The following is a 15,406-nucleotide window of genomic DNA, read 5'->3' as shown; positions in this document are numbered from 1 at the left end:
TCTGCTTTCTACTTTATAGCCATCTTTACTTCACCAGCAGCCTTGGAAAGTCATGCACTTTCCCATTCAGGTAAGTTTCATTGCCTCTGTTATAATACCATTTTCATTGCCGCTTATTAAAATTTCCCAGTTCCAGCAATCCTATCTTCTCTTCTCTGCTTTTGTTTTTTTTGGGTTTTTTTACTCACTTCTCACAATTTTCTGTGCAGTGTCCTTTATGTTATATATGTCTACATGCATGCTTCAGTAAAGCTGACATACAAATAAACTGCCTCAAATGCTCCTTTCAGGTAAAACAAGTTTCTTGCATTGCCGTTTTTCAAAATGGTGCTTCAAAGTAACAAATGCTACTGATTCGCAGCTTGGTACTCACACTTGTCTATACATGCCGCTTATGTTCCTCATGTCACACAGATTAAGACCAATGAATTCATTGATTTCCACGGCCTGCAAACACGTTAATCATTAACAGCAGCCACAACTACACATTGTTTATTAGAACAATCAACAAAACAACTGCAGTACTACAATCATCGTAAAACAACACTGGTAATTATTGCTGTCATTACCAATTTACTTTGTCAACAGACTTTCTGTTGTAACTGATTAAAATTATATCTAAATATATAATTATATTTATCACTCACAACAAAACCGTAACGAGGAATACTGAGATACTTCAACCAGTTCAACCAGACAGCCACACTGGGGAGATTCACCAGCAGCCCCGAGAAGATCTGAACACAGAAATAAGACTAAATATTACAACAGTAATGAAATATTTCAATTGTGTTACAGCGTGCTGCTACTACAATTACAATTTTATAAAAAAAATCGCCATTAATCTACACTCTGTACCTTCTAATGACAAAAATTTAATTATGACGTAAGTATTCAGACCCTTTGCAACCACGCTTGACATGTAGCTCAGGTGCTTCCTTTATATATATATATATATATATATATATATATATATATATATATATATATATATATATATATATATATATATATATAATACACATACCAGTGGAGTAATTTAGATATTTTTAGGTGATTATGGGCTTTATTCAAAGTTTAACACGTCCAATAAGAATTTAAATATCATATTGCGTGACCTTATATGCATACTGAAATCAACAACAGACAGTTTACCTCAGAACTTAATCAATATAAATATATAACTTTAAAATAAATTTTTAAAATTACAATAAGTTTTAAAAATCTTACATCAAATCTTAAACATGCATACACTACAAGATTTGAACATCGTGGCGCATCACGCACTACAAGACATTATTAAGATTATCCTGCCTGAGGCAGTGCTTCACACGATCTCACATAGCATTCATGTTTACATTTAGCTAGCATGCTAGCAGCTACCAAATTCAGACAGTTTAGCAGCGACTAGCCATGGGCTTGAGAGTCCTACACTGAAGCTCGATTTCTTTCCCTCCAAAAATGTATGGTTCACAACACACAGGGGAATAACTGAAGTCGATTGCACAGCGAGAAGTGATTCGAACAGTTGTTTTCTATAAATGTATGCACACTGTCAGATAATCTACAAGGCAAGTATCAAAACACCATGGTCAGAAATGGCAAGGGAAAAAGAACGATAGTTTGCGGTAATCCAGCTAGAGTAGATGAACTACCAACTAATATCTCCATAGGTAGAGGAAATAGCTTGGCATGCCAATTCCACTCATCAATACTCATTGGACAAGTATTGCAATTACTGATGATAACCCTTATCTATGGTATGCTCACAGTTTCATGTGTAATAGTGCTCTGCGTGTTCGTGTGTGTTTCTTTACCATCATAAACACTAATATTGTGTTAATGACAATGCTAGCGATGGCCACCACCGTCTGATCGGCGGAGATGGCCAGAGTCATAGACGTGGCTGTGTAGGACACCAGAATGACGGAGAACAGGAAGATGAAGAAGGCCTGGGCCGTCGCCTTCAGTCCTGCACAGGAAACACAAACGCATCAGAGCCTGTTTTTTCATATTAGTCAAACATGAATGATGGCAACGTGTCTGACCGATCATCCAGTACGCCACGCAGCTGATGATGATTGCTGGGATGGTGCGCAGAGTCAAGATGTCAGACAGTAACTTACACAGGAAGTAGACCGAGACTCTGTAGTATCCGCTGATGTACTCGTGCCTGAGGACACGCCCAACACATTGTCAATCAAATTACAATCACAACATTGAAACTGCATATAAAACTGAAAAGAATTCTTTGCTTTTCTCATGCAAAAAAACTAAAATATATATTTTTTGTTTTTTTTTCAGATGTGTTTACTACTTTTCTAGGCATGGATCATTTCAGTTGTCAGTGTCAGATGTTCTGAAGATGAAGGTCTTGAAACGTCATGAGGGTGAGTAATCAATGACAGAATTTTAATTTTAAGGTGAACTAGCCCTTTAAACATTACAACATAACACTTTAATATTACAGATCTTTCCAGGCCCTTTAAATCGTCTTAATCTTTCCACCATTACCAAACCCCTAGATCACATAAATCAGATTTTACACAAAAAAGTTTCTACACTAAAATACAAATAATCCCTCTATCAACAAAGTCTACAATTATTATTTACTTCTCACCCACTAAGCGTTGTTTGCCATGCAAATAAGAACACTTTTTTTTACAATTATAAAACTGCAATAAAAATAAAGTTGTCGGTCCTGAAGCAGATTTTCAAATACTTTTAGGGAACAGGTTATAATTGGGGAAAGGGTAGGTTTAAGGTAAGGTTTGGGAGAGACCCTTAGTTCTGTTGGGTAGGTTTATGGTAAGGAGCTAGAGATTGCATTGTGTCAATGTATGTCCTCAAAAAGATGACTATACAGAGGTGTGTGTGTGTGTGTTTACTCACACAAACTGTTTCCTCTCTGTAATAAACAGTTCAGCTGAGGACATAGCACTGAAGCACTGATTCGTGATGATGAAGAAAAGCGCACCCATCCTAAAACAAGCATTGCTGTTAGTGGACAGCCAAAGGGAATTTTACTGAGTACATGTATACAAAGTTGGAGCGCCAAAATGGAGAGTAGCCATAGTTCTGGCAGGTCACGCTAGTCAAGCTAATATCAGCTAACACTCAGGACGTAATCATCCAACTCCATCCCCAGCGCCTCCTTTTGTCCAGTCACAACTTGGCAGTGAATATATCAATACATCAGACCACTGAATCATGTTGTAAATAATCACATAGAACATTAATGGTATCTGCTATATTTGTCATTGATGTTCTGTTCTGTTATCCTAGAGAGATGTTCTCACCCTGCTCCTATCGATGCTAAGCTGGGTGTGTTTGCCCAGAACAGAACCATTCACCCAACCTAAGATGTATGCTAAACATAAGTTATATTGACGATAGGGGTCCTGAAGGTAGTATTATTCAGTAAATGTATATTTAAAAACATTACAGCTAAAGAGATACAGCTTCTGTTCCTCAGATCTGGGCACTGAATCAATGCAAGCTGAAGTGATTTATGGTGGGTGCAATGCGTGTCATACCTGTTCTGAATGCCACTCGTGTTCTCCTTTACTCCAAAAAATATGACTCCAACAATCAGAGCCAGGAAAATCATCACACCAATCTGGAGAAACAAGACTGGGATTAGTATAGAAATTGCATCTTAAATGAGGTCATTCGCAAAAAGAGAGAACTGTTTTTAACCTTTTTGAAAAGTTAAGTTACAGTCAATCTTAATCAAACTGGTTCCTTGGCCCATGTAGAGTGAAACTGCAAAGAAAAACATGTTGTCCTAACATTTCTGGTTCAAAAGTTATTAGCCTAAACAGGCTGCTAACTATCCTCTGTCTGTGCACCAAATTTCATAACTTTTCCGCAAGCAGTTCTATGGGCTGCCATACATTTCTAGAGAAGAAATAGAAGAAGCAGAGGAGGAGCACCAACATTTGGTGCTTGGCCCCTAATAAACTCAAATCATTTCAGCTCAAATGCTGATAGAAACATCCTGAATGTTCGATGTAGATGGTGGCACTGACCTGAACAAATGAGGTCTGAGGGTTCAGAATGAGGTTCCTGAAGGTCCTCTTGAGGACCCAGTTAAATTGGTGGCAGAAGGACGTGCTGTAGGTGATGGTTCTGGATTTGGGTAGTGAGCTGTAGTCCTGTCCCTGAACAATTCTCTCTAGCTCGCTTTTGGTCTGTTTGCAGCTGATGCTCTTTTTGTACTGCTCCACCAAACGGTCCTCGATGCCCTTCAGAGACGAAATCAGCTGCTCCTCGTCCAGTTCTGATACACAACAACAAATTAATCATTTATAATTAATGATTTGATTCCCTGCAAAAAAGAAAGCTGTCATACCCTCATTGGCGTATAACTTGTTGAGAGCGACGGCGGTGGATTCTCCATTGATGATATCCAGGAAGAAATCAGCAGGGTTGTTATGAGGTTCACAGGTGTATCCTGACACACACACACACACACATCAGTATCAGGACGTGAGAGGTCTGTTCATGTGTGTGTATGTGTGTGTGTTTTCATACCGATCTGGCTGAAGTAGTCCAGGGCGTCTTGAGCCGAGCCGTGATACACCAGTCTTCCTCCCACCAGCAGCGTGAGGCTGTCGAACAGCCGATAGATGGAGTACCGCGGCTGATGGATGGAGAGGATGATGGTGCGACCGCTGTTCGCTATTCTGAATAAACACACAATACTAAATTTCACCCTAAAAATCAAATATATAACCATAGGATGGAACAGACATGTTCCGCTGTCAATGATGTTAGAGATCTTAACTGGGTGACCCAGGCATAATTGGGACATTCCCATTCAGGCACGTTCGACAGGGCACAGGAGTGCCAGAAATGGGTCTGCCTTCCCCAAAGGAAGTGCTTGCGAGCTCATCACCCAAGCCCGAAAGAGCTGGGGTCTAAGGACAATGTGAGAGTGAACCAGAAAGGCACGTTTTGATGACCGGAAAGACCTGTGGGTCCTCCACCCTCTTGATAGAAGTGAGCACAAAGACCACCGAGTTCCCCACAGGTGGCGAGACACCTTTATTTCTATAGCTCTTTTAATAATACAAATTGTGTCAAAGCAGGAAATAGGAAAATAGTGTGTAGTAATGCAAAAAAGTACAACATTAAATACTCGGTTTAAAGTCTGTTCATCGTTGACTGACAAGGTGCACTTTACCACCTAGGTCTACTTCCTTGTGCCTCTCAAGAACCTGATAATCAGGTTATGCTTTCCCACAGATCTGCTATCCATGGCACTGTGATGTACTGCAAAAACAGCAACGTACACTTTTAAGGTGGTGTGGAATCTGGAGATTCTTCTCTGCAATCAGAACACCAATCAGTGGATAGGCTCCACTTCAAGAAATAAGATTATCTGGTAGAGAGATCTCTAGCCTGAGTGATAGTGACAATAAATGCCTGTGACAAGCCAATTAACCATCTGTGTCCCATTTAGGAGCCACAAGTGGAGCATCCAATGATCTGGACTTCTGGATCTTCTTTTTTCAGAGGCCCTTCCTTGCAGACAGAGGAAAAATAAGGTCACAAATATTTATCCAGGAACATGTCTTACTTGGCAAAATGATTCTTATTTTAAATTCATTGTCCAAAAGTATAGACCTTTTCCTGTTTGTATTCACTGACTATTTCTGTCCCTGTGTTGAGAGAAATTTTGCGTGAAGTGCACAGACCCTACCAAAAGTATTGATATACAGTGCAACAGAACTCGCAGCGACCCAAATTCAATTCCTGTCTTGAGGTTCTTTTGCCAGTCTCACTCCTCTCTCAGAGCCCAAGACGTTCGGTTCCATCTGCTAGGTTTTATCAGAAGACATGGTCAACGAACAGGCAGGGTCGAGAAAAGAACGCAAACAGGGATGGCAGAGGATAATCCAAAATGCAAGAATAATCCAAACAGAGTCCAGGGAGGGGCAAGACGGAGCAAAAATCCAAGAGCAAGGCGAAGGTCGGTACACAGAAAAAAAAATTAAACAACAAACACAAGGCTAGGCTAGGAGACAACAAGGAAACGCTTTGTGTGACTAGGTCAAAACTCACAAACTGAGAGAATCACAAACTGAGCTTTAAGTACACAAGATAAAAAGGGGGAGGAGTTAATCAGTTATCAGGGAAGTAACAAGGGCAAAGTTGTTACTCAAGGGAACACAGAAACATTTCACAATAAGAGTCTTTAAATCAAGACAGAAAAACACAGTCGGGAAGCATAACATAAACATAAAAGTCTGGAGCGGCGTGCCTTCTAACGCATAACACAGTGCTTTCTGTCATCTCTCCTAATATTTCAATAAAAGGCTTAAAAATAGCTTTTTAAAAAGTACTTTTTACCTAAGTCAAGGCACACAATTCTTTTTATAAAAATAAAATTTCTATGAAAATGTTCTTAACATATTGTTTCAACTATGAGACAACCCTGATTATAAGACAGTGGGTTTGCGAATTTGTCCTGCTAGGTCAGAAAACAAACTATTTAAATGATTAAAATCCACGATAGCACTAATACTTATAAAAACGGTCTTCAATGTGGAAAAGTGCTTGGGTACTTGCCTCCTGCAGTCCGGTGGCAAAGAGTACCGTTTCACATTTCGATATTAATAGTTTTTGTCGTGACAATTCTCTGAGGGATTGGCATGGTAGTGTATGTGACTCTGTTAATGTGTTTGGTCTTGGTGGAATAGATACCAACACATACTACTGCCAATACATTGCTGTTGTGAGCATGTAAGAAATGTTGCTGCTGCAAATATAACATACGTGGAATAACTCCTTTATAGAATTAATCGCCTCGTAGCATATCTGTACAGGTGGAGCTGGGGAAGGTGGTTTTCTGAACTGCTATAGCAAGCACTAGCTATATATTTGAATGTTGAGCAGTGGTCTACAGATACAGGGGAGAACCAATCAGCTGTGCCATGTGATAATGAGGTCATTAGGTCAAGATTGAGTTAGACCTATCAGACTGCGCCATCTAGAGTTTCATACCGGAACTCTGTATTTATGTATAACCTGGTATTTGTATTATTTAGCAAAACAATTTATCAAAATAATATGTATTTATTAGGCGTCCTGTATAAAAGCACCTCTTGAGCAGCATGAGGACGGAGTTGGCCGTACTGGCGTCCAGACCTGTGGTCGGTTCGTCCAGGAAAAGCACGGGCGGATCAAAGATCAACTCCATGCCAATGCTTGTCCTCTTTCTCTCTCCACCCGAAACACCACGAATCAGCTCCGTGCCCACCTGTAAAACCAGCCAATCAGTAGAGAATTAAGTCCCACCCCCTAAAGGCAACGATAAACTAAAGTTTTGACTTTGTTAAATGTATCATGATTTCCCTCAGTAGACTACACAGCTTTTTCCTAAATACTCAACATTTCCATTCATTGTTTGCGCATGTAGCCGGTCAGATGAAAGTCTGTTTGGTTTGTTACCCGTGAATCAGCCACTTTGCTGAGTCCTAGATCGTTAAGAAGTTTCTGAACCCTGTCGTCCTTTTCTTGCTGACTGATCGACTTAGGCAGCCTTAAAGCCGCTGAGAAACGCAAATTCTCACGAACGGTCAGCGTCCCCATGACCACATCATCCTAAAAAAACATATTTAAAATATCAATACACACATTTCTAAATGCCTCAGTAGACTGTAAAAAAAAAAATGTTAGCTCCCAAGTGAAAAGTTTCTATTTTCATTAAATACTCAACATTTCCATTCATTGTTTGGCGCATGTAGCCGGTCAGATGAAAGTCTGTTTGGTTTGTTACCCGTGAATCAGCCACTTTGCTGAGTCCTAGATCGTTAAGAAGTTTCTGAACCCTGTCGAATTCCTTTTCTTGCTGACTGATCGACGTTAGGCAGCCTGAAAGAAAAAGCACGTCACAGAAAAACTGTTATCTGACAAAAGTAATTCTCACGAGACGGTAAAAAAATAAACTCCCCATGACCTAGAAAACATCATAATGTGACCAAAAACATATAATTTAAAATATCAATACACACATTTCTAAATGATCAATGATGAAATCTGAATATGTTTGTTTAGAAAAAATGGGGGTCATATTGTATTGCAGGTTGTTATACACTGTAAAAAAAAAAATGTTAGACCTCCCAAGTGAAAAGTTTCTATTGATTCATTGCATCTTAATTTTTCCATTGGCCCAATTGAATTTCTCCACTGCCCTGCACAATTTGTTGCTGGAACAACTGTTGCTTCTGGGAGAATGTCAACAATATATTAATGTATGCCAGATCAAGAAAAAACTGTCCCTTTCTGTGAAACATGGAGGAGGTCACTAGAAAATTTAGATTTGGAAGGTATATCTCAAGACTATCAAGGAATTCTAGAGAGTGTATGTACTAGCCAGTGTTTGCTCGCATTCTTTATCACATGCATCAATGCAGCAGGGCTCTCTGTATATCACTTTATTAGAAATTAAGCTTCATGAAAGAAAATGTGCAGTGATTGCCTCAAAAGGTTCGCAACAAAATATTGTTAGGGGAAAGGTCCGTTTATTTTATTATTTCTGTTGAAGTATGGAATTGGTTAACATTTATAGAATATATATATGATATATCTTGAAATTATGAGTTTTTCTTTCATTGACCAAAGGGTACCAACAATTTTATCCACGTCTGTATATATATATATATATATAATATTTTAATGTGTTACCCTCTATGTGATTGGCTAAAGAGATTCCCGTCAAAACAAAATCACGCATTTTCAACATTAAAACATTCAAGATGCGTATTACATATGTAACCATATATGAGGTTATAGGAAATGTGTACGATGTTAATCACAACCGCAAGTGCCGTGTTCATAATGCGGGAATGTCCACTTATTTACCAGAAAACATCGATATATAAGCTACCTTAAGCTACTATTTTACTTTTAACTAGTAATATTCTAGTTAAGTGTTATCTGGATCCGTATTCTAAAGTTAAAGTCATTGTAACCCACTAGTAAATCTAGCAAAGTGAATTACTAACTAGAGTCAAAAACGGCAAACGTTCACAATGGCTTCAGTAATTACTAGAGAGTTATCACAATCTTTAGTTTAGAATACTGTAAGAAAATAGTAATTCCCTTTAGAAGGATGTAGTAACACCTGAATAACTACTATCATTACTAGTGAGTTATCATAATCTTCACTTTAGAATACTGATCTTTATATTTAGTAACTCCCTCTGAAGGATTTGGTAATAATCGAGTCATTACTAGTGGGTTACCATGACCTTCACTTTAGAATTAATTATACATTATGTATTATTCATATTAATTATGAACCTGCATACTGTATTTCTAAGTAATATAATAATAATAAATAATAGTTGATTAATGATTAATAATAAACTACCACATTCGACTAAGTACTATTACTAACTAATTCACTAATCAGAGTTTCTTGTTAGTTAGTAGTAGTTACTAGAGTGCTAATATTGCGTTCTTGTGTAGTTTATGATGAAACCGGTTACTTTCATTTTTTTGGTCAAGCACTTCATTTACTCACACTACCTTTATTACTTTTTCATGAGTATATTTTTTCTCTTTAGTCTGATTGTTATTGTGATTTCTTGTGAATCATGCACTGAAAATCTGATACGATGACGGCCCTAGTTTGAAACACAAAGCCTGACTATCAGGATGTTTCATGTTTGAACCATGACGGAGCATTAAACACAAAAGTTTAGTAAATGCAGGGTGTCTCACAACACCTGACGTGATTTGAGATTAGATTTCTCACTGTCATTGATGAGAAAATGCTGCTACTTCACTAAGTGAAGAAAGGAACTGTAGTGAATGAGTGTTTGTGCGGTTTATACCTGCACTACGTATCCAGACAGACATTTGAAGTTTGGAGGCTGTGGAGCTCCGTCTATCAGAACCTCTCCAGAAAGACCAGCAGGATCCTTACGAGCGGCCAGAACATCCAGAAACCTTCAGGACAACAAACACAATATACAGTTAACAAACTGAGAGGTATCATGGAAATTGCATGTTATTGACTGAACTTGTAAAATGGCCCAAAAAGTTCAAAAGTTTACATACCCTTGAATCTTAATACTGTTTGTCGTTTCCTGGATGATCCATGACTATCTTCCCGTTTTGTAATAGTTGGTCGTGAGTCCCTCGTTGGTCCTGAGCAGTTCGACTTCCTGTCGAAACACCCTCCACATTCTTTGCTTCTTATGCACGTTTGAACGCTTTCCAACAGTGGCTGTGATTTTGAGATTCATCTTCTCATACTGATGGCTATCGAGGGACTCATACATAACTATTATGTAAGGTAAAAACATGTACTCATGCTCGTGAAGGCAACATATTGCATGAAGAGACGAGGGAGGGGGGTGAAAACTTTTGAACATGATGATGATGTGTACATTTTTCTTTTTTTGTTTAAAGATGTCATTTGTTCATTTGGTACTGCACTTAAGTAGCTGCATACGTATTTAAATGTTTCCCAGAAGATAAGATATAAGTATCATTTACCCTGATCATCCGATTCAAGACGTTTACACCCCAGCTTTTAATGCGTTGTGTTGCCTTCTTGAACATCAGTAAATGTTTCCTTATATAATTGTTATGCATAAGTCCTCCCAATCTCCTCCATGTGAAAAAGTGGATCCCAAAATCATAATCTCTGTTGGAAAGATGCTGGGAAAGATGCAGGAAGTTGAACTGCTCAGGACCAACGAGGGACTCCATGAACAACTATCACAAAACATCAAACAGTCATGGATCATCCAGGAAATGGCACGCAATATTAAGATTCAAGGGTGTGTAAACTTTTGAATGCTGAACCTTTTGGGCCATTTTCCAAGTTCAGGGTATGTAAACTTTTGAACGACGACATTTGTTTATATATTATTGTTATTGTTTTGTCTTGTGTAGAATAGCTTATTCATTGCAGTATTAAATAAACAATAACATGCAATATTTATCTTGTTAAAATTAGAAACATTTTCCAACTTCTCATGAGTTTGTCGTCACAAGATCAAGATGAGGCAAACTTTTTACAAAGTGTTTTATTGTGCCATAAAAATGTGTTTCTACGTCCTAGTCCATCCCTACATCCATTTATAGTACACCTGTGCATACAATATATTTACATTTTTAATTTTGACAAATGGAGACTTGTCTGGTAATCAAGACCATATTTGCTTGATCAAAAATCTAAAAAAAGTGTCCTATTTTAATATGCTATAGGCTTGCACAGTGCTACCTTTTCAGCATCAAAACTCCAGTCTTCAGTGTGACGTAAATCAGAAATTATTATTATTATTATTATTATTATTATTTTTGTTTTTATACTTTTTCTTTGATGAATAAAAAAAGAGCAGCATTTATTCAAAATAGAAACCTTTTATAACAATTTAGGGTTTCACTCTCACGTTTAATCCATTTAAAACATCCTTGCTGAATAAAATAATTAATTTATATATAAAAAAAACACCTAACTGAAATAAATGGACCGACCCCAAACTTTTGAATAGCAGTGTATATTGTAGCACAACATTTCTGTTTTAATTAAAGCTATTCTTTTAACTTTTTATTTATCAAAGAGCCCCAAAAAATGTGGCACATGTGCCAAAAATATTTATCATCACAAAACGTATTACGAATCAGCATATCAGAATGATTTCTCGTCGACCTCATGGACTATTACACAGCTTGTTATCTTAGTTGGCGAACAGTACTTTTGGATTTCTTTTCTTTGTACACAATCTGAGGAATCCAAATATGGTTTTGTACCTCTTTACGGTCTGATAAAGAACAGCAATCCTCAGAGATCTCCTTTGTTCGTGTCATGATTCACTTCCACAAAAATATCTAAAACTGTAAAGGGTTCACAAAGCAAATATATATATATATATATAAACACAAATATGAAGCAGAACAACTGTTTTCAACACTGATAATAATCAGAAATGTTTGAGCAGCGCATCTGATTTCTGAAGATCATGTGACACCGAAGACTGGAGTAATGATGTTAGAAAAAAAATGAACACTTACGATATATTACTGTTTTTTTTTTTACTATATTTGCCATTAAATGCAGCCTTGGTGAGCAGAAGAAACTTATATTGCTAATGCATATGTACGTATAAATTGCACACATGCATGTAAATATTTAAGAAAAATGTTTAATTTAAATATTAAATAGTATAAAATATAATATTTAAATGATAAATGAATAAACAGTACACATAGCATTATGTAAACTTTTGGATGCAATCGTTGTATGTATATATATGTATATGTATATGTGTGTATATATATATATATGTATATATGTATATATGTATATGTATATATGTGTGTGTATATATGTATATATATGTGTGTGTGTGTGTGTATGTGTGTGTGTACTATATATTTTTAACCAGTTAACTTTTTAAATAGTTTTTTTCATTAATTATTGATGTTTTAAAAACAGCTGAAATACTTTGTTGCCCCTTAACACTGTTTCCTAGACACTCACAAGATGAGACATGAGATTGTCGTCACGAGAACAAGATGACAAATGTTTTTTTGAGAAAAGTATTGTGCCATAAAAACATGTGCTGCACCCTTCCCGCCCTGTGGCCTAATCCACCCCTACATCGATGTTCGGTTTTATCTACAGCGCACACGTGCATACAATTCATCATTTAATAATTTTTTTCCCTTTATTTTTTTTGTTTATATATATATATATATATATATATATATATATATATATATATATATATATATATATATATATATATATGCATATGTGCATTTTGTTCAGATCTTCTTTCTTTATTATCTGTGTCTTGCCGTCTCTGTGAACTTGACACCTAAACAAAATTCCTCGTACACAGTGTTCTGAAAAAATGACAAAATACACGACTAGAAAAATAGCATGCAGGTGCATTTGATGACATGTGAGCAGTGGCGCCTGCCGGTCTGCGGCTGTATGGAGCGTATACCGCCTCTGACCGACCTGATAATATTTCCGGCATTATTATCTATTTATCTACTGTATTTCTGAACCAGCGATATATCACTTTTTTTCATTCGCTTTCTAATATAGCCTTATCTTGACCGCGGGTCTGAGTTTAACCATGCTTGAGGCAAAAATAAGTCATGAATAAAGTAAAAAAATAAATAAAACTTGCGCAAATTGCTGATCGTATTTCTGACCAATGGCATGAGCTTATAAACGCAGCGGCCAATCAGAAGCGCTCGGATGAGTCATCTCGATCGTTCTGTATGTGATTTCTGCATTCTCGCGAATTCTCGCACCGTTAACGATGAAGTGCAGATGTACGCAATGTACTGTGAGAGATTAATTTAACAGAGAGCGAAATCAGAAACTTTGCAAATACATGTTAACTTATTTTACTAAGCATGAACGTACCCTAACAGTCCACTCTGAGAGTTTTAAATTAATGAGATTTATTTTTATATTTATTTTTAGTTATAGTTATATTTATGTTATTTATAGTTAGTAGAATGTCTAAAGTGGACTATCGAAATAAAGTGTGGCCAATATTTTATATTGTATCTGTTACTTGAATAAAATGGCAAGTTTACAGTGTGAGTAGTTGATAGATTACACACCGAAAATTATTTGGAGTGGGATCGACATGAATTGAAATTTTTTGAACTGAGAAAAGGCTAGTAAATATACCAAAAGTAAAAGCGTATCCGTAACTATAAGTTAGGTTCACTTGGGAATTCCAAGTCCGATTATTCGCGCCCCAGTGCATGATGGGAAAAATTGGATCCTAACCTTGATATTTGCTTAAAGAATCCCAAGTAAATTATAAGTTTAAACTTTAATTTATACGAGCTTAAACTGAGTGCTAGCATGGAATATAATGTTTTAATTATTGCCTGAACTAAATTATTTAATTTTATTCACGTTTACAGTGTACACTGGTTCACCCGCCGCTGGTGTTGAATCGTCTGAAGATACATATAGATGACCGATTGAAAAAAACCATTTCAATTGAATAGACGGCTCTTACGATGATTTCCCGCCCCCCGTTGGTCCTAATATGGCATTCAGTCCCGGCTTCATGACACCGCTAGACAAAATAACACAGAATTACTTCATTTATCGTCATACAATCGCATAAAACCAAACTGGAAATAAAAGAGTTCTGCAACAATCATGTGCCCCAAACTAAACTAATATTTCATATTTCCTGTATGAAAGAGATATCAGCTAAATCTGAATGAGAAAATATTCCGATGTAATTTTGTTACTGTAATTTAACCGTTTTTTACTGTAACTGATTGCAGCGGCATCTGATTATATCAAGCACTCACTTTTAATGCGATTACATAACAGGCTCGGGACCATGATATTCTGCAAGACCGAAAGCGTCCGCTGGGCACAACGAGTTTTGTTCAATTTACATACATCTTCAAAGCACTTCATATCAGATGTACATCTAGAAACGTCTTTACAATGTTTTCTGACTCTGAATGCGTTTCAGATAAGCAAGCGCTCTTAAGAATGCATCTGGCAGATAGATACGGAGGCCAACATTTAAATTAATCATTTGATGCAATGCACTTATTGTTCGCTTGGGTCAAAGAGGGAAAATGTTTAACCATAAAAACAGCAACCTTTTAATACTTTATTTTTAAGTTTTCTGTTTAAATTCATAGCAATTTTGTTTTTGTTTTTCTGAGCTAAAAATAAATATCACACATTTTCCCCTGATTTTATAAATCAGAAAATGCTGAAAATTTATAAGTACTAAAAGGCCACTGATTGTAACTATCTTATCAGGCATATAAGATTACTAATACTAATTAGTTGCCATTTTATTTTTTCTTCATTTGCCGCTATCCTAGGTTTTATCCATTTGTGAGGAAGATTTAATTTACTCATTTAAAGCACAATATTTTTATACGCTTCTTTATTATTTTATATAGTCAGAACAAGCACGTTGTTACATAAACATTTTTACATAAATATCGTGTTACGCTGAATGACAATGTGGCGTTATTTCAACCCAATTTTGACATTTTATTCACCAAAAACCTATTTGAAACCTTTAAAGTAGACTTTTTACTTGCTTTTAATGTGCTTTCCATGAGCATAAAATCCCTTTTTTGCGAATTTCTTGTGATGCGGACATCTCAATGTCTTTGTTTTACTTTATACTTCATCGGAAGGGTGCGAGACTCACTTGAGCTGGATGAGGATGTTCTTCTGATCGACCTTCCTCTTGCACAAGGAGCCGCTCTTCATCTTCACGCTGTAGTTGATGTCGTGGAAGCTCACGGTGGCTCCTCGCCTGGACGCCGAGAAGGACATCCTGGTGGACACCGGCGTCCTGGACACGTTGTTGTTCAGATCTCCGAATCCGCTCAGCTGAACGGCCGTGTCTGCCAT

General features: G+C 36.9%; 1 protein-coding gene across 1 annotated transcript in view; it reads right to left on the bottom strand.

The window, feature by feature from the left end:
* The window catches only part of LOC122332812 (broad substrate specificity ATP-binding cassette transporter ABCG2-like), a 16,089-nt gene extending 683 nt beyond the window's left edge, over nucleotides 1–15,406 (bottom strand). Inside the window, exons 1-14 of the mRNA XM_043230227.1 lie at nucleotides 15,201–15,406; nucleotides 14,025–14,093; nucleotides 9,849–9,963; nucleotides 7,459–7,611; nucleotides 7,110–7,267; nucleotides 4,537–4,688; nucleotides 4,355–4,456; nucleotides 4,032–4,282; nucleotides 3,537–3,619; nucleotides 2,893–2,982; nucleotides 2,049–2,173; nucleotides 1,818–1,972; nucleotides 648–737; nucleotides 374–447 (exon numbers count right to left, since the gene is read on the bottom strand). Coding sequence (XP_043086162.1) covers nucleotides 374–447; nucleotides 648–737; nucleotides 1,818–1,972; nucleotides 2,049–2,173; nucleotides 2,893–2,982; nucleotides 3,537–3,619; nucleotides 4,032–4,282; nucleotides 4,355–4,456; nucleotides 4,537–4,688; nucleotides 7,110–7,267; nucleotides 7,459–7,611; nucleotides 9,849–9,963; nucleotides 14,025–14,093; nucleotides 15,201–15,406 — 1,823 coding nt within the window. The remainder of the gene's footprint in view (nucleotides 1–373; nucleotides 448–647; nucleotides 738–1,817; nucleotides 1,973–2,048; nucleotides 2,174–2,892; nucleotides 2,983–3,536; nucleotides 3,620–4,031; nucleotides 4,283–4,354; nucleotides 4,457–4,536; nucleotides 4,689–7,109; nucleotides 7,268–7,458; nucleotides 7,612–9,848; nucleotides 9,964–14,024; nucleotides 14,094–15,200) is intronic.

Source organism: Puntigrus tetrazona, unplaced genomic scaffold (assembly GCF_018831695.1).
Source record: "Puntigrus tetrazona isolate hp1 unplaced genomic scaffold, ASM1883169v1 S000000148, whole genome shotgun sequence".
Taxonomy (NCBI): domain Eukaryota; kingdom Metazoa; phylum Chordata; class Actinopteri; order Cypriniformes; family Cyprinidae; genus Puntigrus; species Puntigrus tetrazona.
This window is presented reverse-complemented; position numbering and strand designations above follow the sequence as displayed.